The following is a 25873-nucleotide window of genomic DNA, read 5'->3' as shown; positions in this document are numbered from 1 at the left end:
TGGAGACTTTGTCAGCTTATGCAGATCCAGGTGGCCAAATCTCCACCTGCAATGGACATGTGCTCCCACACATACACACCTAATGTGCTGTGGCTCAAGTTTTCACTGAACTCACCATCAGCCTCAGCAAAGACCAGGACTGTGGCATTGGTGGAGGTCTTTGCAGAACTCAAGGGTCACTGCCATCTGCTTAGCAAGGGCCAGAAAGTGAGGCAAGGTTGGCAAAGGAAGATTCAATAGCTGTGAACAGAGCGGAGGCTAACTGGAGATGAGAACGGGCAAAGTCAGAGTGTCTTTAAGCAGTGAGGTAAACGTCTCTGTGGATATTATAACCTAGTGGGTGCTGTGCATGTTGCAGGCTTCCAAGTTGGCTGTGTGCTTGTGACTGCAGTCTTCCTGGGGCTGGGCAAAGGCGGATGCAGGTGAGAAAGCTGAAACCCATCAAGAAACCAACTGACACGTTAAAGCGTAAGTCTGCTGTTATGATGCGTTCTTCTAGTCTGGACACAATCGTACCCAGCACAAACTTAGAAGGCGGGTTTATTTTGGGCTCCAAGGAAGCACACATAAGGTGTTTGCTCCTTCTAGAGTTGCTCTTTCTACCTCAAATCAGTTCTAGCGTGTAACTTCTCACACTAAACTCAGGCTGCTTCAACTGTTCAGAGAGAACTTTTTCCCCCCTTAAGTAACTCTTGTAATACGGGTGAGAGCACCATCGGGACTGAAGGCAGATCAGGCCTGAGCAGGTCTTTGTCCCACATCAATCCCGGAAAGGGAGACTCTCTCCTCGGGAGTGCTCATGAAGCTTTGCATCAGAAAATTTATCATCATCTCTTTTCTTCTGGGTAGATATTATTCTTAATCTTAAAGAACCAAAGTACCAATTTGCAGACACTGCTTTTTCAACTCTCAGGAGTGTTCTAACAAAACAGGATTCCCCTCTTGGTGGGCAAAGTCTATTGCTTAATGTTCATCTAGCAATTATGCATTAAATTGTTCATATTTCAGAGGAAGGACCCCAGGGAACAGGAAAAAAATTGATTTTATGACAGCATTGCAGAGATGGTTGAAAGGCATTACCTAAACTGTTCTATTAGTAATGTTCCGTGTCATATGCAAAGATGAATAAGATACGGTCCCTGTCCTCGAAGGCTCTTACACTTTGGTGAGAATGACAAGCAGGTGAGTAAATAACACAGAGTGTGTAATAATCATAGAGTTTGGGTCTGACTCTGAGCTGAATGATCTAAGCCCCTTAGATGTTAAATGTACAAACTCGCAGTCAAGGCTGCTCAGGTTCAAATCTCAGCTCTGCTGCTTCTAACTGTTGAACCTGGGCAATTTCACTGAATCTCTCTCTGCCTGTGTCCTTGCTTATAAAATGAAGACAATAATAGGGATGCTATTGAGTCACAGGATTGCTGTGCACATTAAATCAGTCAGTGGATACAAACCATTTAGAACAGGGCCTGGTACATAGTAAGTGCTCAGCAGTGGGTAACTATTTGGACTTCTGGATTTCTACTGACTCTAGGGAAAAGGGACATCCTCATAGAAAAATCAATACTTTGGAAAATAGTGCTCTGAAATAAATGGTAAAAAAAGGGAGGCATTCTTTCCTGCAACTTAGTTATATAAAAACAAATCTATAAAAACAAAATCTCATCTGTGTACTGGTGTAATTAAAACCCACTGTATACATGGTCCTATGTTAGGTCCTGTTGATAGGTGCAAAAATGATGGGTATAGAACAATATCCTTTGTTTCAAGGAATTTATAATCTAATAGTGGTGGAAAGGGTCAGTGAAGAATCAAAATCTAGTCTAAGATGTTTTCAGTGGCACTGGTAAAGTGGTAAACTAATGTTATGGAAGTTAAAAGGAGGAAGAGCTAAAGAAAGATGGCAGAGGGCTTGGGTTTTAGCATGGGGGCTTTGAGGTATTAGAGGCTTCCCAATGGCTCAGCAGCAAAGAATCTGCCTGCAATGCAGGAGATGCTGGTTCGATCCCTGGGTTGGGAAGATCCCCTGGAAGAGGGCATGGCAACTCTCTCCAGTATTCTTGTCTAGAGAATCCCATGGACAGAAGAGCCTGGCTGGTTGCAGTCCATAGGGTTGCAAAGAGTCAGACACGACTGAAGCGACTGAGCCCAGATGCGTGCACTTTGAGGTATCTTGGAGATAGAAGGACGGGTACTTAAGCAGGCAGTGAGATACGAAGATTGGCCAGGTTCATTTTGGATTCATCGTCATAGGGATAAGAATTGAATCTATAAGAATGGCGGAGGGACTTCCCTAGTGGTTCAGTGGTAAATAAGCTACCTGCCAATGCGGGGGACATGGGTTTGACCCCTGGTCCAGGAAGATTCCACATGCCGTGGGGTAACTAAGCCCGTGTGCCACAGCTACTGAACCTGCGTCCTGCGTGTCCTTGAGCCGTGCTCTGGAACAAGAGAAGCCACCGGAATGAGAAACCTGTGCACCGCTACTAAAGGGTAGCTACTGCTCGCTGCAACTAGAGGAAGCCTGTACACAGTGACAAAGACCCAGTGCAGCCTAACTAGTAAGTAAATAAAATTTAAAAATTAAAGTTTAAAAAAAAGAGAATGGAGGAGGCAGCTCAGAGAGACGCTATATAGAAAACAGGGCTAGAAAGAATAAATACATGTATAACTGAGTCACTTTGCTGTGCCCCTGAAACTAACACAATATTATAAATCAACTACACTCCAATATTACACAAAAAGAAAAGGCCTGGAGGCAGAGTCAGCTGGGAGCATCAGCGGCATGGTCAGAAGCCTGGGGCAAGAGGTGAGAGTTCAGAGGCTGGTGTGGAAAGAGAGCCAATTCTTTCCCAAAAAAGTAGCAAAATGAGGATTTGAGGAGGAAGGAGGGTTGAGGGAAGATCTCTGTTTTCTCTGATGGAATAAAATCAAGTTCATGGGGTCGGTCTGCCACCTGAGCCTGGCTCAGCTACGAGTCCTGACAGCTGGAGGCTTGGTCAGCGTGTCAGGTCCTGAGCCGACAGGAGTATCTCTGTCATATCCCAGGACATTCCCCCACTGGTTAATAGCGGGCCCCTCCCTTACCATATCTGTCCTGTGACAAGAGCGTCATGTCCAGCCTTGCTGGTTAATTCACAATGGTGGGTCTCTACCACTCAGGAGACACTGGGTCTGAATCTAAGCCTTGTTGGCCAGGGGCCGTGGCCTCTTACCGAGACCTGAGTTAGCTCCCATGTCCCTGACTTGAGCTCCCTATCTATAAGAACAGCAGGCCACTTTAGTTTGTAATGTCCCCTTCATGATCATCTGGACTTGGGTCTTTCTTTACGAGCTGGCTGATCCCTCAGCCTCAGTTATGCCCCCAGCATATCTCCCTGAGCCATTGGCTCTCCTTTTCTGCACGCTGGGGAACTCCCAGCGAACTATGCAGCTGAGCCTCTGCATTCACAGTTGTAAGCACAGGGAGGAAAGCCACTGCCAAGGGCTTAATGATATAGATGAGAGAAGGGTAGTTGATGATGTAGGGTCCCTGAAAAGCCAGTGAGAATGAGCTCTGCTATACAGGTCTGACTCATTAAAAAAGGGAACACATCATTTCCAGAGAGAAAATTAAAAAGAACTAACAGTATTAAAAAAAAAATCCTTAAAATTCGTCAGCCAGCTTCTTCACTAAGGGTTTTGCTCGAATCACTGAATTTAATACTCATACAAGCATTATACAGAGTCCCTAATATCATCCCCAATTTGCAGATTAAAAAACTGAGCCTGGACCAGTTGGATACTTGCCCAAGATCCCACAGGTGAGAAGTGATGGATGGGGCTATAATTATGGCCTGACTCCAAGTCCATGCCTTCGCATCTCCCCTTGGGAAGTGTGTGTTGGTGAAGACAGAGCGAGTCTGACCGGCAGGGAGCTGAAACTGAGGAACTAAGGTTGAATGTCTCAAGGTCGTAAAGAAAAGGAAGTGAGATCATCTCTAGAGATTGGGCCTGGGGGGCTTAGTCATCTTTGCAGAACTTAACGGGAGCAGAAAAGGGTTGGAACGGCCACTGTGGGACAGTCAAGGGAGTTGACAGCACGACTAAAAGGAATTCTGGACAGCAGCAGGGGCCCAGCTGGGGCTGGATAATGTGAATTTTGTAGTGGAACCAATGAACGCTTTTCTGAGTTTCTCCAGCAACCTTTCATCGCCCTTGCATGCAGGACCACAGAAGAGATGGAGAGCCTTTTTGCTCCCTCCTCAGGACTCAACACTCGATTACAAGCCCGGAAGAGCAACATCATGTGCTGATGCACTGAGCCATCTGCAGAGAAGGGATAATGGGGTCCCGTGGGGGTCGGGGATGGGCCAGGTGGGAATGATGGAGGCTGGAGATGGGAGAGGAGAGAGTTTACTGCCGAACGGCCGGACCAGGAGGAGGTCTGTAAAATCAGAATGGGGCCTGGGAGAATTGAAAGAGGCTGGGAGGCTGAAGTGAAAAAGAAGCTGTTTGCAAAAATACATACATTGTTGTTCACACGTTATAGCAGCCCAGGAAACAGCCACTTCCCTGCTCACCCAGGGTGAGTAATAATTTGTGTCAGGCAAGAATAGGGGGAGGCTGATTTCCCTCTGTTTACTACCAAAAAAAAGTGGGGGCCGGACGGCCTGGGTAAAACGCTGGCCTTGGGAAAAGCCTGACGCTCTCTAACGAGGTTGTATTACAACCACGCTCTGCTTTCCAAAACAGCACCCTCAGGAGAAAAGAAATAAAGTCATTTTTCTTCAGAGGTAAAAGATTTAACATTGCTTAACAATAACACTTAACATCGCTTAGCCCTTAGCCTTAGGCAACCCCGTAACTACCGAGTGCTGGGAACTGTCTTTTTTCCTGAGCAGGCTGGGGCACCTGCGTTATTTGGTCAAGTGTCACTGAGCCTGGCAGCAGGCTGTACGGGCCTCCTTTAAAATGAGAGTTCCATGAAAACATACTAGGGTGCCCCTTGACTAGGGCTCCTCACCAACTCCATGCACTGGGGGGCATTTTCTGTGTGGATGGCTCCAAATCTGACATATAAATCAACACTATTAAGTTTATCTTAAAACTCCTGTGATGTTCTCCACACACAGCACAGGAGCCGAATCAGTAAGCAGCATGTTAAGTCCCCAATAAGGTTGGCCACTGACTTCCCATAAGTAGAATTATTCCTATTTTTAATTAAAAATTTAGCTCCATAAATATTTTAAAGCTCCCCACCTCTGTGACTAAGAGGGGATGCGGTGCCTACAGAGATGTGGTCCCCTCACTCCCCTGACAAAGGAGCAGTGCAGCTGGTATGATTCAATTGAATGGACAGTAAAATCTCTTGGGGCAGGTTGGGGGCCGGGGGGCTGAGGAAACCAGGGTAAAGGGCACCGGCACACTGAAGCCGTAGTCTGTCTCCTGCCTTAGGCATTTGCATCTTGTTGGGTAAATATGGAGCCCCCTCGATGGATTAGAGCACACAGGTGGGGATTCTCTGCATCTCTCCCTTAGATGTTGAGATGGAAACTCAAGTTTGAGCCCCTGCATTAAAAAAAAACGGTGCCAGGGACAGCTCACGCACTTGATCTGAGCCTTATTTATTCTCCATCATGACTCCTTCTTACCAGGAACCTAAAAAGGTACGTCAGCACCTGCAGCCCACCACTTCTGCCACTGTGTTACGTGTGTGAGTGGACTGTTTGTCTAAACTGTTTTCAGTCTAAGATGTTTCGCTTTGGGCTACAGTTATATTCTTAAGGCTGGCAGGATGTTGTCGATCCATATATTGTGATGGCAGCCCCCAGAGTCACAAACAGCATCAACGTATTGCCTCTGTCAAAAAACTTCCTCCAAGATATTTAATCCTAAAACAGACGTGTTTAGAGTCAGCCATGATTGCGCATTTCAGGGCTTATTAGTAAACCTAAATAGGAGTTGGAAATTCAGAGGACTTTATGTTCATTATTACTTATCTAAGCATTGGTTGCACTCTCACAAAAAGTGGATCTGCTACCTCCTGTCCTAGACAGTGGGTCCTGAGGATGAACTGGTCACAGTGTCTCCAGTCTCCAGACTCTCAGGGCCTTATATGTAGTAGATGATCAATAGATACTTGAGGAAGGAATGAATGAGTGAAATTTACAGAATTTCTGTACTTATAAATGCTATTTCTGTGCTTTTGGTTTGTACCCAAAAAAATCCATTTCCGCAGTCTGAGTACAAGTTGGCCAGGAAAGACATTAAACTGTTTCCAGTTTTCCTTTTTCTTCCTTTTCTAAGAACAGTACTTTCCATCTGCCTTAACCACAATTTCCACACACTTCAATATTGAAAGCCAGAAATTTTATATTTAAAATGAGTTTTGGAGACTACTTCTATTTTTTAAAATGAAAACAAAATACTAGGCCAGGGGAAAAAAATCAGAAGAGGAAAGAAATTGAGGATGAGAAAAATAACTTATGAGACAACATATAAAAAGAGAAATCAGGGAGACAAAATATAGTTGTACAGAAGCTTTTAAAATATCGTATTTTGGGCATCCTGCTCAATCAGTGTTCAACGTTGCTTCTCTGCTAGATCTGAGATTTTATTACTTTTGAAAATCAACATACTATTTATAAGAGCAGATGGTCACTTACGCTATGCCTGTTGTAATATTCAGGATGTTATTCTTGTCAGTTCACACACAGAAATATAGTCAACACGCAACTCAAAACGGTAACCCAGCCATGAGCTAGCACTTTAACAATGCAGTTTGATGATGGAAAAGCTCTCCTTAGGGTCCACCTGCACCCCTGTTTTTAAAAGGGGACATTCTGGGTGCTTGGGGCTGGTGCACTGGGACGACCCAGAGGGATGGCATGATACGGGGAGGGAAGAGGGAGGAGGGTTCAGGATGGGGAACACATGTATACCTGTGGTGGATTCATTTTGATATATGGCAAAACCAATACAATATTGTAAAGTTAAAAAATAAAATAAAAACAAAATAAAACAAAAAAATAAATAAAAGGGGACATTCTGTACTATTTTAGTTTTCTGGCTGGCATTAACATTTCTTTGTTTTTGTTTTTCAAACTCACACATTCTCACACTCAACTCACTTAACTCCCATGGTCACTGAAGGCTATGTCATCCTGGAAAGCCTTCTCCTTTGTCACGTGTCACTGATTGCAGACTAAAATTATTCTTCGTCTCCCCGATAAGAGGACAAACCTTTGAGAATGGTATCTCATTTTCAGGGTGTCTAGTTATAGCATAAGTGGCTTTTGTTAGGCCAGAACCACCAAGCGAACTTTCCCACCCAGATGTCTCTTCCCTTCAATGGGTCAGTGCCTCTCAGCAATATTTGCCTTTTCCCCAAAGAACTCAGAAAGGTTCTAAATCAAGCGAAAAACACCTTCCCAGGTTCACATTTCTCTCCTGCTTTTTAACACCCACAGGAAGCTCCAAGGTTAAAGTTGGCATGCCCTTCCTCATGGGTAATTCCTAGGACAGAGGATTTACTATTTTATTGTCTCTAAGCTGGGTGCAGGCTGTTCAATACCATTTTTATAGCAATGGCTTAGGATTTCCATTCAGAATCCAATATTCTTGCTGACATGTTCAATTGCAATGATATACTATTTTCTTCCCTTAAAAAATAACCCACAAGTGTTTCAATTATTAGCACAGTTGTGAGGATGGCACGAGGGTTGCGGCAGGCGGTGGTAAGGCAAAATTATAACATATTCCTTATTACACAGCCAGATTTCTATTTCATGGAGATTTTTCTAAAGACTTTATGTGTGGGTGAGAAGGTGAGGGGAGACCCCTTGGTGATGTACCTGGGTAAGGAGGCGTACTGTCGCTCCATCCCCTCAAAGCGGAGGTTGTGTGCGTTCCCATCTGGACCCTTTCCAGACACCTGTGGAGAGAAAAGTAATTAGAGATGAAGATCCATTATGCACCCTGGTTACTGACAATGCATCTCAAAATTATAATCAGTGCGCAAATGCTGCTGCTGCCTGCCAAAAATCAACCATGGAAAAGCAAGCAAGAACTCAGTATCGTTATAGGAATTGATGATCAAGCCACAAACATGGCATTTAACAACAAAGTCACTTCTTTCAAAAAAGGGTCATTGTCAAACTGACTCCTCCTTGTCACCATGCCAGGGGTATTCTGTAGATTTTTATGACCGCTTTCATTTCCTTTTAAAATAGGCTTTAGTTTTCAGAGCAGCTTTAGACTTCCAGGAAAATTGAGAAGATAGTACAGAGAGTTCTCACATATCTGAAACTCAATTTCTCTATGACCAACATCTCATATTCATATGGTACATTTCTTACAATTTGTAAATCAATAGTAACACTGTATTGATAACTAAAGTCCATAGTTTATTCAGATTTTACCTAATTTTTTTTCTTTGTTCAGGATCCCATTTAGGGCACCATATTACACAGAGTCATCATGTTTCCTTAGGCTTCTCTTGGCTGGGACAAGAATGTATATTTAAAAGTACATTTTCATGAAACCTTTCTTTACTGCCCGGGACTGGCAGCAACCACCTAGTTCTTCCACAGATTCTCTGAAGCCCTCTCTGATCATCTGAACCTCCCGGAGCTCTGTCAGAGACATGACGAACAACCAGAGACGTGACAAACTCTTTTCTATCTAGTGTTGGTTTTTGTTGGTTTTGTCCCTTTCAATGTATTATACTCCCTGTGTCTACCTCTCTTCAGGTCTCTTCCACAAGTCTCAGATTCTGATGGGCACTGAGTGACTTGGCCCCAGTGGGTTCTCAATAAAATGTGTTAGCTTCATGAATATGACTTTACATATAGTTTTTGCATATCTATTCTAACAACTAAAAACACATATGGGATAAACACATACATGTACTTTGAAGGTACTTGTTGACTGATCAATTCCTCACCTGTCTATGTCAACACATGTGGAGTTTTGGCCACCTGTGTGCTCGCTCTTGTGCTGGGGCAGCCCTCATCTAATGGGTATGGAAGGGGGAAGCATAAAACACAGGAAGTCACAGTGTCAAGGTTGTAGAGAAAAATTTTCTAGGTAGTACTAAATCTGGAATTATTTTCTTCCTACCAGCAGTCCCAGATCTCAAGGAAACCACCATCCCAGCTTGGGTGGTGTGTGGAGGGAGGGTTTGTTGGGGGGAGATATTGCAAAATAAGCATATACTCACATTTAGAGTAAGAAAGATGATTTCTGGTGTCAAATGATTACAGGAGGCATTTAAAGAGTGCCTATGTAAAACCTCTTTATATTTTTATCAATATATGGAACAGGAGGAGCTGGAATTATTTGAGAGGATGACAGCCCAGTAGCTACCTAGGTAGGATGAAGACTGTACATATAGACTTGGAAGCAGCTACAGAGAGACAGAAATCTCTGCATTAGGATAAAGCCCTGATTTAAATGGCTGACCTTTTAAACAAAGACTAAGGGCAAGGATGGTATCAGACAATTAGGGGATAAATAAATGGCACTAAAAAAGAAGCGATTGATTAAAGTATTGTTCTCAGACACGCCTATCTAAGGTTTGTTTTGACCTATTTTTTATGGAGGAAGAATTAATGTAAATACCAGAACTGCATTGAAGATTATTAATTCTAGTTGTTAGAAAAACACTGTGCTTATGTATTAGTGTGACTTTAGACATTTACAGCTAATCCTTTTCAAGTGGTCACCAAACTTCAAGTTAATATTTTCAGGGTTCTTATCTGATCTGGCATGGCCTAATGGGGGCAGTTAACATTCTGGTGTCTTGAGAGACTGTGCCCATATGCAGTGGTTTGTCTGGTAAGCTACTGGCATGCTAGATTATATTAAATGTAGGATGATGCTCATCTTTAAGAAACTTTTAGTCTTGTTGGGAAAACAAGGATTAGAAATGAAATATTTAAAGAATGTTGTAGGACAATGTATGAACCAATGTTATTCAGGATGTTACTACCAGGAGCACAGATGAAGTTGTTAGGAAAATACTTCACGGAGGTAGAAGAACAAAGGCCAGGCTTCAAAAGATGGATGGGATGCTTATACATCAGAAATTACCCTGTTCTTGAAAACAGAATGGATATTTCTCAAAAAACTAAAAATAGCGTTACCATATGATCCAGCAATCCTACTCCTGGGCATATATATGGAAAAGACGGAAGTTCTAATTCGAAAAGATACAGGCACTCCAGTGTTCACTGTTTACAATAGCCAAGACATGGAAGCACCTTAACTGTCTAGACAGGGGAATGGATAAAGAAGGTGTGGTATACACTTACACAAACACATATACACACAGACACACTGGAATAGTACTTGGTCATAAAATGAATGAAATAGTGCCACTTGTGCAACACAGAAGGACATAGAGATGATCATACTAAGTGAAGTAAGTCAGATGGAAAAAGACAAATAGGATAGGATATCATTTATATGCAGAATGTAAAAAATGATACCAATGAACTTATTTACAAAACAGAAACAGACTCAGAGACATAGAAAACAAACTTATGGCGACCAAAGGAGAAGTAGAGGAGGGATAAATTGGGAGTATGAAATTAGGATAAACAAGGATTTACTGTAAAGCATAGGGAACTATATTAATATCTTATAATAAACTAAGTTCGGAGAGGGCAGTGGCACCCCACTCCAGTACTCTTGCCTGGAAAATCCATGGACGGAGGAGCCTGGAGAAAATAGATACACACTTATACGTGTATAATCAAATCACTGTATCCCTATGTCATACAATGTTGTAAAGCAACTAGACTTCAATTAAAAAATTATTCCATTCTTCTCCAATTGCATATGTATTTGTGTGCTTCTCTGTTGACACTGAAGCATCTTTAATGTAGTCATTCAATTAGTAATTATTAAACACCTTCTTTACTCTAATGCCATGCGAGGCACCACATTCAAAGCAATGAACAGGGGCTTGAATTCGTCATTGCTTTAAATATAAAGGAGACAGGCCTGCAAACAATTATGGTGCAATGAGATCACTGCTGGAGTGTCAGTCTGAAGGAGGAGGCAATGGGAGTCTGAGAGAACAGATACCAGAGTCCACCCGGGAGAGTTGAAGACAGCTTCATACAGGTGTTGAAGTTTCCTCTAAAACTTGAATACGAATGAGGAGGAATCTTTTAGGAGGAGGAGGGGGTGGGAGTAGCAGGAGAAGGCATTCTTGGTAGAGAGAACAAAAGCGAAACAACACGGAAGCCTAAAAGGAGCACTGTGTTTCCAGGGAATGTCAACATTTTGGTAAAAGAAGAGAGACTGTAAGGAAAAGGATATTAGTAATGGTAGCAACAATATCACTGGTACAATTAATATTATTATGGTTACTATTATGGTTATTGCCGCTAGTGCAATTTTTTAAATCTTATTTTTTAGAGCAGTTTTAGGTTTTAATCAAAATTGACAGGAAGGTATGGAGAGTTCCCATATATTTAATACATCATGAATTGTGCTTTTGGTGTCATATCTAAAAAGTCATCACCAAACTTAAGATCATCTGGATTTTTTCCCAATGTTATCTTCTAGGAGTTTTGGAAGATAGTTTTACCTCTTACATTTAGGTCTGTGATAATTTTTGTGAAGACTGTAAGGTCTTTGTCTAGATTCTTCTTTTTTTTTTTTTTTTTTGCATATGCATGTCCAATTGTTTCAACATTCAGAAAACGAAGATCATGGCATCCGGTCCCATCACTTCATGGGAAATAGATGGGGAAACAGTGGAAACAGTGTCAGACTTTATTTTTCTGGGCTCTAAAATCACCACAGATGGTGACTGCAGCCATGAAATTAAAAGACGCTTAATCCTTGGAAGGAAAGTTATGACCACCCTAGACAGCATATTCAAAAGCAGAGACATGACTTTGCCAACAAAGGTTTGTCTAGTCAAGGCTATGGTTTTTCCTGTGGTCATGTATGGCTGTGAGAGTTGGACTGTGAAGAAGGCTGAGCACCGAAGAATTGATGCTTTTGAACTGTGGTGTTGGAGAAGACTCTTGAGAGTCCCTTGGACTGCAAGGAGATCCAACTGGTCCATTCTGAAGGAGATCAGCCCTGGAATTTCTTTGGAAGGAATGATGCTAAAGCTGAAACTCCAGTACTTTGGCCACCTCATGCCAAAGAGTTGACTCATTGGAAAAGACTGTGATGCTGGGAGGGATTGGGGGCAGGAGGAGAAGGGGACGACAGAGGATGAGATGGCTGGATGGCATCACTGACTTGATGGACGTGAGTCTCAGTGAACTCCGGGCGTTGGTGATGGACAGGGAGGCCTGGCGTGTTGTGATTCATGGGGTCGAGAAGAGCCGGACACAACTGAGCGACTGATCTGATCTGATCTCTGTCCAATTGTTCCAGTACCATTTGCTGAAAAGACTATTTTTGCTCTATTATATTGTCTTTGAAACTTTGTCAAAGATCACTTGACTGTATTTATATTCCTCCATTTCTGGGCTCTCTGTTGTGTTCCATTGATTTATTTGTTAATTCTTTCACCAACACCATGCTGTTTTGGTTGTTGTAGCATTACAGTAAGTCCTGAAGTTGGGTAATGTCAGTCCTCCAACTTTGTTCTTCTCCTTCAATATTGTGTTGGCTATTCTGTGTCTTTTGCCTTTCCACATAACGTTTAGAATCAGTTTATAACTTGCTGGGATTTTGACTGGGGGTACATTGACTCTGTAGATCAAGCTGGGAAGAGCTGACAGCTTGACGATATTAAGTCTATCCAAGAACAAGGACTATCTCTCCATTTTTTTTAGTTCTTCTTTGATTACTATAATTCAACATTTATTTGGCCCTTTCTGAGTGTCAAGAACAAGGTTAAATGTTTTATTTGCATTAGCCCATACATTCCTCGGAGAAGGCAATGGCAACCCACTGCAGTACTCTTGCCTGGAAAATCCCATGGATGGAGGAACCTGGTAGGCTGCAGTCCATGGGGTCACTAGGAGTCAGACATGACTGACTGACTTGACTTTCATTTTCATGCATTGGAGAAGGAAATGGCAACTCACTCTAGTGTTCTTGCCTGGAGAATCCCAGGGATGGGGGAGCCTGGTGGGCTGCCGTCTATGGGATTGCACAGAGTTGGACACGACTGAAGCGACTTAGCAGCAGCAGCTGCAGCAGCATACATTCCTCCCAATTGTCTTCAATGGTTGTCCCATTTTTCAGATGAGAAAATTGGGCAGTTGCCTAAGGTTAGGGAGGTTAAGGTTAAGCTAGGACGTGGGATATCTGAGACAAGATTCAAGTCTGTCACCCGAGACTCTGGAGAAACTGACATGGACTGGATCTTGGAGGAGCTCGTGCCAAGGAACTTGATTTTACCACTAGTTGATGGTGAAGACACTGAGAAGTGATATTCTATACGTGATAGTACATATTGACAGGGTAGAGAGGTTATTTTTGTATTGAGTTTTTGTATTGAGTTATTGTATTTTGTATTGAGTTCCAGTGACAGTCTAAGTCAGAGAGGATAGAGGCCTAACCAAGGGGCTATTCAAAAGGATGGAGAGAAGGGAGCAACATAAAGATGTTAAGATGGTAACTTCAATAAAACTGACTGAGAATTAATGGGAAGGATGTGTTTGGAATTGTGCCTAAGTTTTCTGAGTTTAGCAACTAGGTGGGCTTTTCAGCTGTTGCCAAGATGGGACTAAAGAAAGAACAGATTTAGGGGTAGGGGTGGGAGGAGGGAACAGTGGAACACTTAGATATATTAAGCTTGAGTTGGGACATCTGATAGAAATGTCTGAGAGATAATTGAGTATACAAATTTGCAACACAGAAGAAAAAATTTGGACTAGAGATGTAGAATTGAGAAACCTTCGGCCTACAGATGGTACCTGAAACCTTGGAAAAGAATTAGAATGCCCAGGAGGCATCTACAGACAGAATAAAAGAAAAGACATGCAACGAAAAGAGAGAATGCCAATAACACTCTTAGAAATACTATACTTTAAGGGACAGGCCAAAAAAAAAAGTTGAACCCAGGAGGGAGTCTGAGTAAAAGTAGTTGGTCAGGGAGAGAATGAGGAGAGAGTGTTATTTTAGGAACTAATGGAAAGAGTCCCAGGAAAGAGAGTGTGGTTCACAGTGTCAAAAGCAGCCAAGAGCTTCAATAAGACAAGACCTAAGGCATCCACAGTGTGTTGACAAGCTTTACCTGATCCTTCCCCCTTGCTAAGGTAGCTTTGGAGCTGGTGGCACTAAAGGTGAATCCCTGCTTGCGGTACCTTCTACCTTCCTAGCTATGGTGGCTCCTGATACAGGCCTTTACCGTGTGACTTGTGGAGCCAAAGTGGTACTCACTTAGTCATGTCTGACTCTTTGTGACCCCATGGACTGTAGCCTGCCTTCCAGGATCCTCTGTCTGCGGGATTTTCCAGGCAAGAATACTAGAGTGGGTTCCATTTCCTTCTCCAGGGGAATCTTCCTGATCCAGGGATTGAACCCGTGGAGCCAAAAGTTTCCTCAAAGAAATGGCAGAAGCTCCCTGGGTAGCCTGGTTCTGTCCTGTGGCTTGGGAAATCATTCCTGAAAGCTTTTCTAAGAATTTGCTTCCTAATGTTCCTTATAATTCTGTAAGCCCGTTAATATGGTGTAATAAATTTGTTCCTGCTTAAACTAGCCAGAGTATATATTGTTCTCTGCAACTGAACAGTGACTGATATAAAGTCTGCAAAAGGGTATGTGGGAATTGGCAATGAGATGCTGATTGGTGCTTTATTGAGCGTGATTTCAAAGGATTGATGGGGAGACGAAGCCAGACTCTACGGTGTTGAAAATCTTTATAGTATTCTAATAAATAAACAACCACTGGATATACTGTCTTATTCTATCATGCTCAGAAAATGAGAGAAATACTTTCAAGTAAATAAACATTTGTTAGTGTCTCTTAAGTAGAGAGCCATATGCTAAGTACTCTAAGATACAGAGATTAGAAAAGCCATTTCCTGCTCAGAGAAACACCTGTTAGTCAAGGGAGATGATAGGAATACATTTGTGTTCAATTATTTAAAAAACAGATTTAACAGTTTTTTTTTCCTCCCTAAATTACTCAAAGATGACCTCTGTTAACATTTATAAATATATAAATATTTTAGTGGTATATAGAATTTTTCCCACCTGTTTATTATTGGCATTTTCCTGTGCTAGCAGGTATATTTCCACAAATGTGAATTTTTATGGCAATATAATATCTGATTTATGGATAAATCATAATTTATCTAGTCTCCTCTTGTGATTTGATCACTTTTACTATTTCAGAAATGGTGGCAATACAAATTATTGTGCTGGGGACAAAGCTTCTTGCAAATAGCTGTGAACTGAAAGTAGGAAATAGAAGGGTTGCCAAAGAGGCACTAATTATAAGTTTTAGTCAGGTCCTTAGGAAGTCAAGCCACTTTTGGAGGGAGTGAAGGGAGAGAGAACTGGCAGAGGCATTTATAAGTTCATTCCTCATTTTGTTCTATGCTCAACAAGACTCAGAATTGTTCCTCCTTGAAGAATTCCTTATTAGGTAATTTCTCTTATCATAAAAAAAATAAGGTCAGCAGCTTTGATCCAATTAATTTTTTAAAGAAGCTCTTTATCTCACTTGGTATCATGCAGGTTTTTTTTTTTTTTTTAATGTAATGACCTAAATATATGTCTGATAGAAATAATCTTGACTTAAGCCATAACAGAAACCTAGATTTTTCTACAACAATGTAATGTTAGAACTTAGGCTTGGATTTGGGACATATCTATCTTTCTACTGCGCAGGAAGTGAAACTTCAGAGAGCTTATTCAAAACAAGTTGAAAAGCTAATACCTTGGTGTGCCTTGCACGTGGTGATCTTTTTTGTCTGGATTATGACAGCCCATGGCAGCCTATCAGGAGGGCTTGGGGTTTGAGGAGGGGGCAAGTTGAGGGAATGCTGAATTAAGATGCTTTTAGTCCATGGGAGTTCTCCCAATTTCATTCACTCAATGCCTGCTGCTGGCTGGGGTGTTAAGAGCCTTGTTAAAATAAAGCTATTAGTCTTTTCTCTACAAAAGCAAGGAGCTTGCTGCCTACATTCTGTGTTCCTTAAATTAGTATGTATTTCTAGCCTGGTATTGCAAGAATCAGCAGTTTCGTAAAGCAATATACTAAAGAGGCCATTTAACCCCCCTTATTCCCCCACTTGCAGATTAATGGCAGAGAGGAAGATTTAATGCCCTTTCAAACATTTTTTAACAATTCATTATAAATAAAAGAATAAATCACACAAGATTTTCTGCAAATGTCTGACGGTCAAAAGCGGAAACAATTCAAAATTAACATGTTTTCCAGTTCCCACAGGTTAGGACACATTTTTGCCAATGTTGTAATTTATGTCCCATCAGTCAATTTTCCTGAGGAAATTTTAAAAGCTGCTGTGATGGAAAGACTGTGCAAAGTTGCAATACAGCTTATTCACCTATACATAACATCCTCATTTACAAATATGTCTTACTCAGATCCATTACCAAAAAATGAGTTTCATGCTGCCAGACACATCATAAGATTAAAATGCAAAGTATAAAAATTTAGATGCCATTTTAGGAAATCTGCCTTTCGTTTCAAGTTGGTGTCATGACAGATATTTGTGAGCAGTTTCCAGAAGCTTTCTTTTAATTACATTGCTTTTACCTAGCTATAGGTTTAGCTGGAAGATTTTTAAATAAATCAACTCAATAAAAATATCTAAAAAGTTATGAACCTGACTTTGATAATCTTCCCATATTAAGACATTCTGCTAAAATGCTACAAGTTTAGAGGAAAGGCAACTGACAATATCCCATCTAAACAAAAAGAAACTAATCAAAATAAGCTGTTCAATTATTTTCCTTTTGCAATGTGAAGTATATTATTCCTGAAATATGTATTTACGAATACGTATCCAGAGAAGCAAAAGTACACACACTCGTTCAAACCATTATTTCTGAAGTGTTTATTTTCTCTAATTTAATTTCAGTAATTTTGTCAAATAACTGGGTATTCAGCTTATAGACTTGCTTAGAACATCTGCTAGTTTAGAAACTACAGCAAATAAAAATATTTTAAAAATAACTCTTGGATAAGCCTTTTTAACCATTTTGTGCCTAAATTTTCCTTCCTTGTAAAATGTTAGAGTTAACACTACAAATCTTTAAGTCTCTTCTAACCTACACACATTTATAAATGTTACCTTGTATATAACTTCTACATTATGTTAATCAATTACACCTTATTAATAAGTACCCAAATGTAGTTACATAATTATAATTATTTTAAAGCTGAATAACAAAGTAAAGCAACCTGCAACATTATAAAGTTATAAAACATTTACTGGGATTTAAACATTAAACCTCATGCTAGCACCATCCAAGTCCTAGCTATATGTACAGGGGACATAGCCTCAACAATCTCTCTTCTGATTATCTTCGGAGAAAATAAAATCAGACATCTTCTGCCCAGCTCTGTTTGTGTCTCGGGTCTAAGATACAGTTACCATAGAAACTATGATTGTGGATACAATTTACAAATTTGGCTTCATCCATCAGATGCACTTTGTGTGTGAGAGTGTGTGTGTGTGTGTATGTGGGTACATGTCCATATGTGTCTTGCCAATAAGCTTGAAGAGCAAACTCTGGCTCTGTGTCTTTAATTAAAGAGCCAGACACCACTCCTCATTTCCTTTCCCCATCTGTCTACCTACAAATAGAGACATTGTAACACTGGCTGACATATAAACTCTTACTTGGAAGATGACAAAAGTCTGATGAAAAGATGAGAAAAACAGTATTAGGAAAAGAATTCCCCAAGAAATTTGTCTGTTCACCTGTCCTGTATTTTCAAGAACAGAATAAAAGCCCTTTGGTGGAGTTTTGGTTATTTACATTAATCACTAGGTTCTAGTATCTAGTACTTATTGAACTTGGTTTCTAATTGTTCCTTGGATATAATATGTGAGTTAGTTATTCCTGTGCTGTTTTAGTTTATTGTACTCTATGACAACCTTCTTTGATCATCTTAAAAGAAATAAAGTTGATCTTCAAAATATGACTAAATCTTAAAAGGGTAATAGTTTGTTCACAGTATTTGTTTGAGTTCATATTATCTCTTTAAACTATTAAACAATGAATAAAAGATATTCATTGTCTAAAGCTCTTTAGTATATGTAAAATACACTTGCATTTATAAAAATGAAACAATGTAAACGCAAAATTCTAAGGTCTTCAGAATTTTTCTTTTTTTTTTTTTTGTAGTTTAGCCAGTGGGCAAGTTCAAATTACTCCCAGTTACAGTTACTAGGAAGAGAACATTCTCCGGAACACTCTACAATCAGTATCATGAGTTATAATCAATGAGACCATTTCCACTTCTGCCTCATTTTACACATGCTGCTGGGGCTGCTGCTAAGTTGCTTCAGTTGTGTCCGACTCTGTGCGACCCCAGAGACGGCAGCCCACCAGGCTCCCCCGTCCCTGGGATTCTCCAGGCAAGAACACTGGAGTGGGTTGCCATTTCCTTCTCCAGTGCATGAAAGTGAAAAGTGAAAGTGAAGTCGCTCAGTCGTGTCCGACTCTTAGCGACCCCATGGACTGCAGCCCACCAGGCGCCTCCGCCCATGGGATTTTCCAGGCAAGAGTACTGGAGTGGGGTGCCATTGCCTTCTCCTTTTTACACATGAGGAAACTAGAATTCAGAGGATCTTAAAGCAACTTGCCAAAGGGTCATACAGTGGCAAAGCCAATATCTGAACTGAGATATGCCTGACCCAAAAGTAGTGTTTCTCTCACTCTTAATGCTGTCTCACATGTTGGCAGGGATCATTACAGTTTCTGTTGCTCTATTTCTTAAACAAATAACTGAGGCATCAGACCTGAAAGTTCATATGAACCTATGGTAACAATGGGATGGAATTTGTGAAATTATGACTGTCTGAGATATTAAAAAGCAGAGACATTACTTTGCCAACAAAGGCCTGTCTAGTCAAGGCTATGGTTTTTCCAGTGGTCATGTATGGATGTGAGAGTTGGACTGAAGTGAGAGTGAAGAAAGCTGAGCACTGAAGAATTGATGCTTTTGAACTGTGGTGTTGGAGAAGACTCTTGAGAGTCCCGTGGACTGCAAGGAGATCCAATCAGTCCATCCTAAAGGAGATCAGTCCTGGGTGCTCATTGGAAGGACTGATGCTGAAGCTGAAACTTCAATACTTTGGCCACCTAATGCGAAGTGTTGACTTGTTGGAAAAGACCCTGATGCTGGGAGGGATTGGGGGCAGGAGCAGAAGGGGACGACAGAGGATGAGATGGCTGGATGACATCACCGACTCGATGGACGTGAGTTTGAGTGAACTCCGGGAGTTGGTGATGGACAGGGAGGCCTGGTGTGCTGTGATTCATGGGGTCGCAAAGAGTCGGACACGACTGACCGACTGCACTGAACTGAACTGAGCATTCTGAATGCACTTAGGGTCATCAAAGCCATATCATTGAACTTCAGTTGCCTAGCAATATTTATTTAAAAGGGCTGGGGGCATTAATATATGTATGGGTGCTAATTTTTGATATAGCAGAAGTAATTTTTATTAAAATAACTTTTAATAAAGGATTATGCTTTATTTCATAGAAGGCAATGGCAACTCACTCCAGTACTCTTGCCTGGAAAATCCCATTGATGGAGGAGCCTGGTAGGCTGCAGTCCACAGGGTTGCAAAGAGTCAGACAGGACTGAGAGACTTTACTTTCACTTTTCACTTTCATGCATTGGAGAAGGAAATGGCAACCCACTCCAGTGTTCTTGCCTGGAGAATCCCAGGGACGGGGGAGCCTGGTTGGCTGCCGTCTCTGGGGTCACACAGAGTCGGACATGACTGAAGCGACTTAGCAGCAGCAGCAGCAGCAGCATGCTTTATTTAAAATATCCTGTATTACATACACTAATTAAAACATTTTTTTTTCAGTATTCATGCATAGTTGTCAGTCTGCTAATTTGGTTTACATAAGCCATCAGGTTGTAAGCTTCATTAGAATTGAGACAATGCCTCTTTTTTGAGCCATTGCATTCTTAAGGCCTGGTATATCATCTTGTTGATTAATATTTATTGAGTCAATGAAACAGAAGTCATAAACATCTAATCAGTGGCAGTTAACACACAAAAAATTAATCAGCTTCCCTAAAGGTTAACTAGTTTTTTGAACCAGACGTGTTAAATTATATGATACATAGTATCAAAATGTTTTTAAAGAAGTTTTTATGACATCTGTCCTTTGGTTAAGTTCCATTAAGACTGCCCCTTTCAAGCTCTTTTTTTTAATGTAGTCCTGAATTTTTTCATTTCTTTAAAAAAAAAAAAATAGAACTAGAAATATTCTTATAGTTTAGATTTAAACTTGGACCTGGAGTATAAATCAAAACCATTAGGAACCTTAAATATGTAGTTGCTTAGAAAAGATTCTAATAACTCAAAATAATATTAGTACATCGGTAGGAGAAGCTTATGTGACAGAACAAGTTATTGGGCACACTGGCCATAACTAGTGTTGATCTAAACATGCACCTCAACATGCAAATTCATAAAGTTACCAGACCCACGCTACCATTAATGCTGGATCAGACACACAGCAGCCCTACACTTGTTGGGCTTGTCAGAATATTCATTTGGGTTTTCCCATAGCACCCAGATAATCACGGTGGTGTGATCACTGACCTAGAGCCAGACATCCTGGAATGTGAAGTCAAGTGGGCCTTATAAAGCATCACTACGAACAAAGCTAGTGGAGGTGATGGAATTCCAGTTGAGCTCTTTCAAATCCTGAAAGATGATGCTGTGAAAGTGCTGCACTTAATATGCCAGCACATTTGGAAAACTCAGCAGTGGCCACAGGACTGGAAAAGGTCAGTTTTCATTCCAATCCCAAAGAAAGGCAATGCCAAAGAATGCTCAAACTACCGCACAATTGCACTCATCTCACATGCTAGTAAAGTAATGCTCAAAATTCTCCAAGCCAGGCTTCAGCAGTATGTGAACTGTGAACTTCCAGATGTTCACGCTGGTTTTAGAAAAGGCAGGGGAACCAGAGATCAAATTGCCAACATCCGCTGGATCATGGAAAAAGCAAGAGAGTTCCAGAAAAGCATCTATTTCTGCTTTATTGACTATGCCAAAGCCTTTGACTGTGTGGATCACAATAAACTGTGGGAAATTCTGAAAGAGATGGGAATACCAGACCACCTGATCTGCCTCTTGAGAAATCTGTATGCAGGTCAGGAAGCAACAGTTAGAACTGGACATGGAACAACAGACTGGTTCCAAATAGGAAAAGGAGTACGTCAAGGCTGTATATTGTCACCCTGTTTATTTAACTTATATGCAGAGTACATCATGAGAAACGCTGGACTGGAAGAAACACAAACTGGAATCAAGATTGCCGGGAGAAATATCAATAACCTCAGATATGCAGATGACACCACCCTTATGGCAGAAAGTGAAGAGGAACTCAAAAGCCTCTTGATGAAAGTGAAAGTGGAGAGTGAAAAAGTTGGCTTAAAGCTCAACATTAAGAAAACGAAGATCACGGCATCCGGTCCCATCACTTCATGGGAAATAGATGGGGAAACAGTGGAAACAGTGTCAGACTTTATTTTTCTGGGCTCCAAAATCACTACAGATGGTGATTGCAGCCATGAAATTAAAAGATGCTTACTCCTTGGAAGGAAAGTTATGACCAACCTAGATAGCATATTCAAAAGCAGAGACACTACTTTGCCAACAAAAGTTCGTCTAGTCAAGGCTATGGTTTTTCCTGTGGTCATGTATGGCTGTGAGAGTTGGACTGTGAAGGCTGAGTGCCGAAGAATTGATGCTTTTGAACTGTGGTGTTGGAGAAGACTTTTGAGAGTCCCTTGGACTGCAAGGAGATCCAACCGGTCCATTCTGAAGGAGATCAGTCCTGGGATTTCTTTGGAAGGAATGATGCTAAAGCTTAAACTCCAGTACTTTGGCCACCTCATGTGAAGAGTTGACTCATTGGAAAAGACTCTGATGCTGGGAGGGATTGGGGGCAGGAGGAGAAGGGGACGACAGAGGATGAGATGGCTGGATGGCATCACTGACTCGATGGATGTGAGTCTCAGTGAACTCCGGGAGTTGGTGATGGACAGGGAGGCCTGGCGTGCTGCGATTCATGGGGTCGCAAAGAGTCGGACACGACTGAGTGACTGATCTCATCTGATCTGATCTGATAGCATCTTACTGGAAAACCCAAGCAAACTTTTTGGCCAACCCAATATATTAACCAAATTATCTTGCAACTGACTGCTATTCCAGCAGAATTTAGTTCTAAGAAGATGAATGAAGAAAAGAGGAGGAGAAAGAAAGAAGTAAACAGATGACTTTCTGAAAATTGATGTTCTGTCAATATATTTGAACAACCAAATCAAACACACCATACCCCAGTCAATGGTTTTCTATTAACTATTGAATAAAGCCACTATTATTCACTAGTTAATAGAATAGTTAATTCACTAGTGGGGTCTTTCCTGGTGGCTCAGACAGAAGAGAATCTGTCTGCAATGCAGGAGATCTGAGTTCGATCCCTGGGTTGGGAAGATCCCCTGGAGGAGGGGATGGCTACCCACTCCAGTATTCTTGCCTGGATAATCCCCATGGACAGAGGAGCTTGGTGAGTTATAGTTTAGGGGGTCGCAAAGAGTTGGACATGACTAAGTGACTAAGCACATACAGTGAATAAAGGCTCTCAGTACCTGACAGCCATCTAACTTTCCTGCTTTATGTTGTTCCTCTCATATATGCTCAATGATCTGATTGCACTGCGCATTTTATGCATCCCAAGAATGTACTTTTGTGCCTACGGCAGGATATCTTCTTCTGTAGTTTTGGTAGCTCTTCTTATGGGTTTCTCTGGTGGCTCAGCTGGCAAAGAATCCGCCTGCAATGTGGGAGACCTGGGTTCGACCCCTGGGTTGGGAAGATTCCCCGGAGAAGGGAATGGCTACCCACTTCAATACTGTGGCCTGTAGAATTCCATGGGCTGTATAGCCCAGAGAATTCCATGGACTGTATAGTACATGTAGTCGCCAAGAATCAGATATAACTGAGTGACTTTCAATCACTGCATAATCAGTCAGGCAGAATGAACTTTTGTGCCTATGGCAGGATATCTGCTTCTGTAGTTCTGGTAGTTCTTCTTATGGTCATGTTAGTTCCTGGCCCATGCAGCCACAGCATCCCCTTGGGGCTTCCCCTGTGGTTCAGTTGGTAATGAATCTGCCTGCAATGAGGAGACCTGGGTTCGATTCCTGGGTCAGGAAGCTGCCCTGGAAAAGGAAATGGCAACTCACTCCAGCATTCTTGCTTGGAGAATCCCTTGGACAGAGGAGCCTGGCAGGCCACAGTCCATGGGGTTGCAAGAGTTGGACACTATTTAGTGAATAAACGATGATGAGTGGCTTAAATGTGGCAAGGGCTGAGTGAGTGAATGAAGCAATACATGTTGCTTTTGTTGGTTGTATTCACTGCTGTGAAGGGACAAGAAGAGGTGAAGAAAGCAAGCAGTTCAGTTCAGTTTAGTTGCTCAGTTGTAGCGACCTCATAGACTGAAGCACGCCAGGCTACCCTATCTATCACCAACCCCTGGAGCTTGCTCAAACTCATGTCTTTTGAGTCAGTGATACCATCCAACCATCTCCTCCTCTGTCATCCCCTTCTCCTCATGCCTACAATCTTTCCCAGCATCAGGGTCTTTTCCAATGAGTCAGTTCTTTGCATCAGGTGGCCAAAGTATTGGAGCTTCAGCTTCAGCATCAGTCCTTCCAATGAATATTCAGAACTGATTTCCTTTAGGATTGACTGGTTGGATATCCTTGCAGTCCAAGGGACTCTCAGCCTTGTCTAACTCAATGAAATCATGAATCATGCCATGTAGGGCCACACAAGCTGGACCAGTCATGGTGGAGAGTTCTGACAAAATGTGGTCCATTGCAGAAGGGAATGGCAAACCACTTCAGTATTCTTGCCTTGAGAACCCCATGAACAGTATGAAAAGGCAAAAAGATAAGAAGAGAACAAGCAGTGGATAAGAAAAACAGAGTCTGTAGAAGGTGGTAAGAACATTACAATAGTGATAAACACAGAAGAAAGCCTTGAAACACGGGTGTAGACAGGGAAAAAGGAAAAAAAAAAACAAAAACACAACAACACAAAGAAAGAAAAATCGCAAACAGGAAATGGAACTATGGGATGAAAACGAGCTAGGTTATTGCAAGCTATTCTCATTCTCAGCATACAGGTAATTCCTGTCTCAAGGTCCCGTTAACCAAACTCTCAGGTCAATCAGAATACCCCATTCCCCTACCAGGTTTAGTAATTCAATGTCGCTCTTCTCATTGAATGTATATATAGCATGTTACTTTCAAACTCTTTAAAATGTGATTAAGTCAACATTTAAAGTTGGATTTGATATAATTATTTAATTGGGCATTGATTCATCTACACAGAACTCATTACTGAATTCTTCAATTTCATCAACATAATTTCTTTCCAAATTATCTTTTATCTAGATGCTGGAAGTCCAAGTGCTATGAAAACTTTGCCAGAATAAAAAGCTTTTAGATTTCTAGTGCTGGCTGGACACAAACCCGTGCAAGAGTGTTGAAGAATAATGCGTGCTTGCCAACTGCCAGATACGATTGCTTTTCCCATAATTAATGTCATTCTTGCTGTTGGAGTACCATTTCCATCCTCTAATAATTTCCACTAATAGAGGAAGCTTCTGTAATAATTTTTGCATCCTGGAAAACCACTGTGGCTTCCATACACATTTTAATCTAAATAATGACAACGAGTGAAAGGGGGATGGTTAGAGATATTACTGTAACTTGGGATTACATTTGCTTGGTCATCATTTTCAATCTCCAAAACTGTCCACAAGGCTTAGACCTCAGTACTCTGATTTCAATAGCACCAGACCATATGAATTTATATCAGAAAGAGAAAAGTGTATAGAACGAGTACATTGGACTATTCATCTACCAAAAAATAAATGTGAAAAGAGAGTATTAAAAAAAACAGTAAAAAAGATGAGCAGATGCAAATATAAGCTCAGGTCCTATAAAATATGATAATTGTCTCAGACTTGAAGCTTTGAAGCTTCCAGTAAGAGGAAGTGACAGACCAGCTGCAAATCATACCCCAAATCTGCCAATTCACAGTATTTTTTATTATGCTGTTGCAAAATCAAGAACTCAGCTTCGGATATAAAATTATGCAAATATACAGAGAGCGACAACAACAATAAAAATTAGCTCAGGTTTCTTACAGGAGCCAAGAAATGAATGCAGCATGATGGCACCACCCTAGTCCCATACCAGGGAGGAGGCACCAAGTCTGTGGTTAACTGGGGTTCTACAAGCCCTCTCTGGATGTCCCTCATATGCTGAATACTGAGACTACAATGAGGAAAGTTCAGATACAAGGGGACCAGTGCTAAGATTGTTTTCCTCTGTCTTCCCGAGTTGCTTCAGAAACAGTGAAAGTCTACATCAAAGCTTCATCTCCTTTGCCTCGGATGGCTTTGAAAAAAACTCCACCTGCGCCACATCTAACCTTACTCTGCCTTCTCTGTGAAGTCCACCCAGCAGAGATCTGACATTGCCACTTGAGCAGGAAGCACTTGCTCTGTGCGATGACCTGGGGGAGGGGGTGGGGTGGGGCTCAGGTTTGGCGACTGTGTTCAGTGAAATGATTAAAGCCTGGGAACCAGGTACCAAAGTTGCTGAGGGGAGGGTAGAGAAACAATACTCACGTGTGGGTTTTAATAGCTA

The 25873-nt window shown here is 41.4% G+C and overlaps 1 protein-coding gene across 1 annotated transcript in view; it reads right to left on the bottom strand.

Moving 5' to 3' along the window:
- PARD3B (par-3 family cell polarity regulator beta) overlaps positions 1-25873 on the bottom strand; it is a 1152531-nt gene that overhangs the window by 63751 nt on the left and 1062907 nt on the right. Inside the window, exon 22 of the mRNA XM_027565061.1 lies at positions 7836-7915. Within this exon, the coding sequence (XP_027420862.1) occupies positions 7836-7915 (80 nt within the window). The remainder of the gene's footprint in view (positions 1-7835; positions 7916-25873) is intronic.

Source organism: Bos indicus x Bos taurus, chromosome 2 (genome assembly GCF_003369695.1).
Source record: "Bos indicus x Bos taurus breed Angus x Brahman F1 hybrid chromosome 2, Bos_hybrid_MaternalHap_v2.0, whole genome shotgun sequence".
NCBI classification, from domain to species: Eukaryota; Metazoa; Chordata; class Mammalia; order Artiodactyla; family Bovidae; genus Bos; species Bos indicus x Bos taurus.
This window is presented reverse-complemented; position numbering and strand designations above follow the sequence as displayed.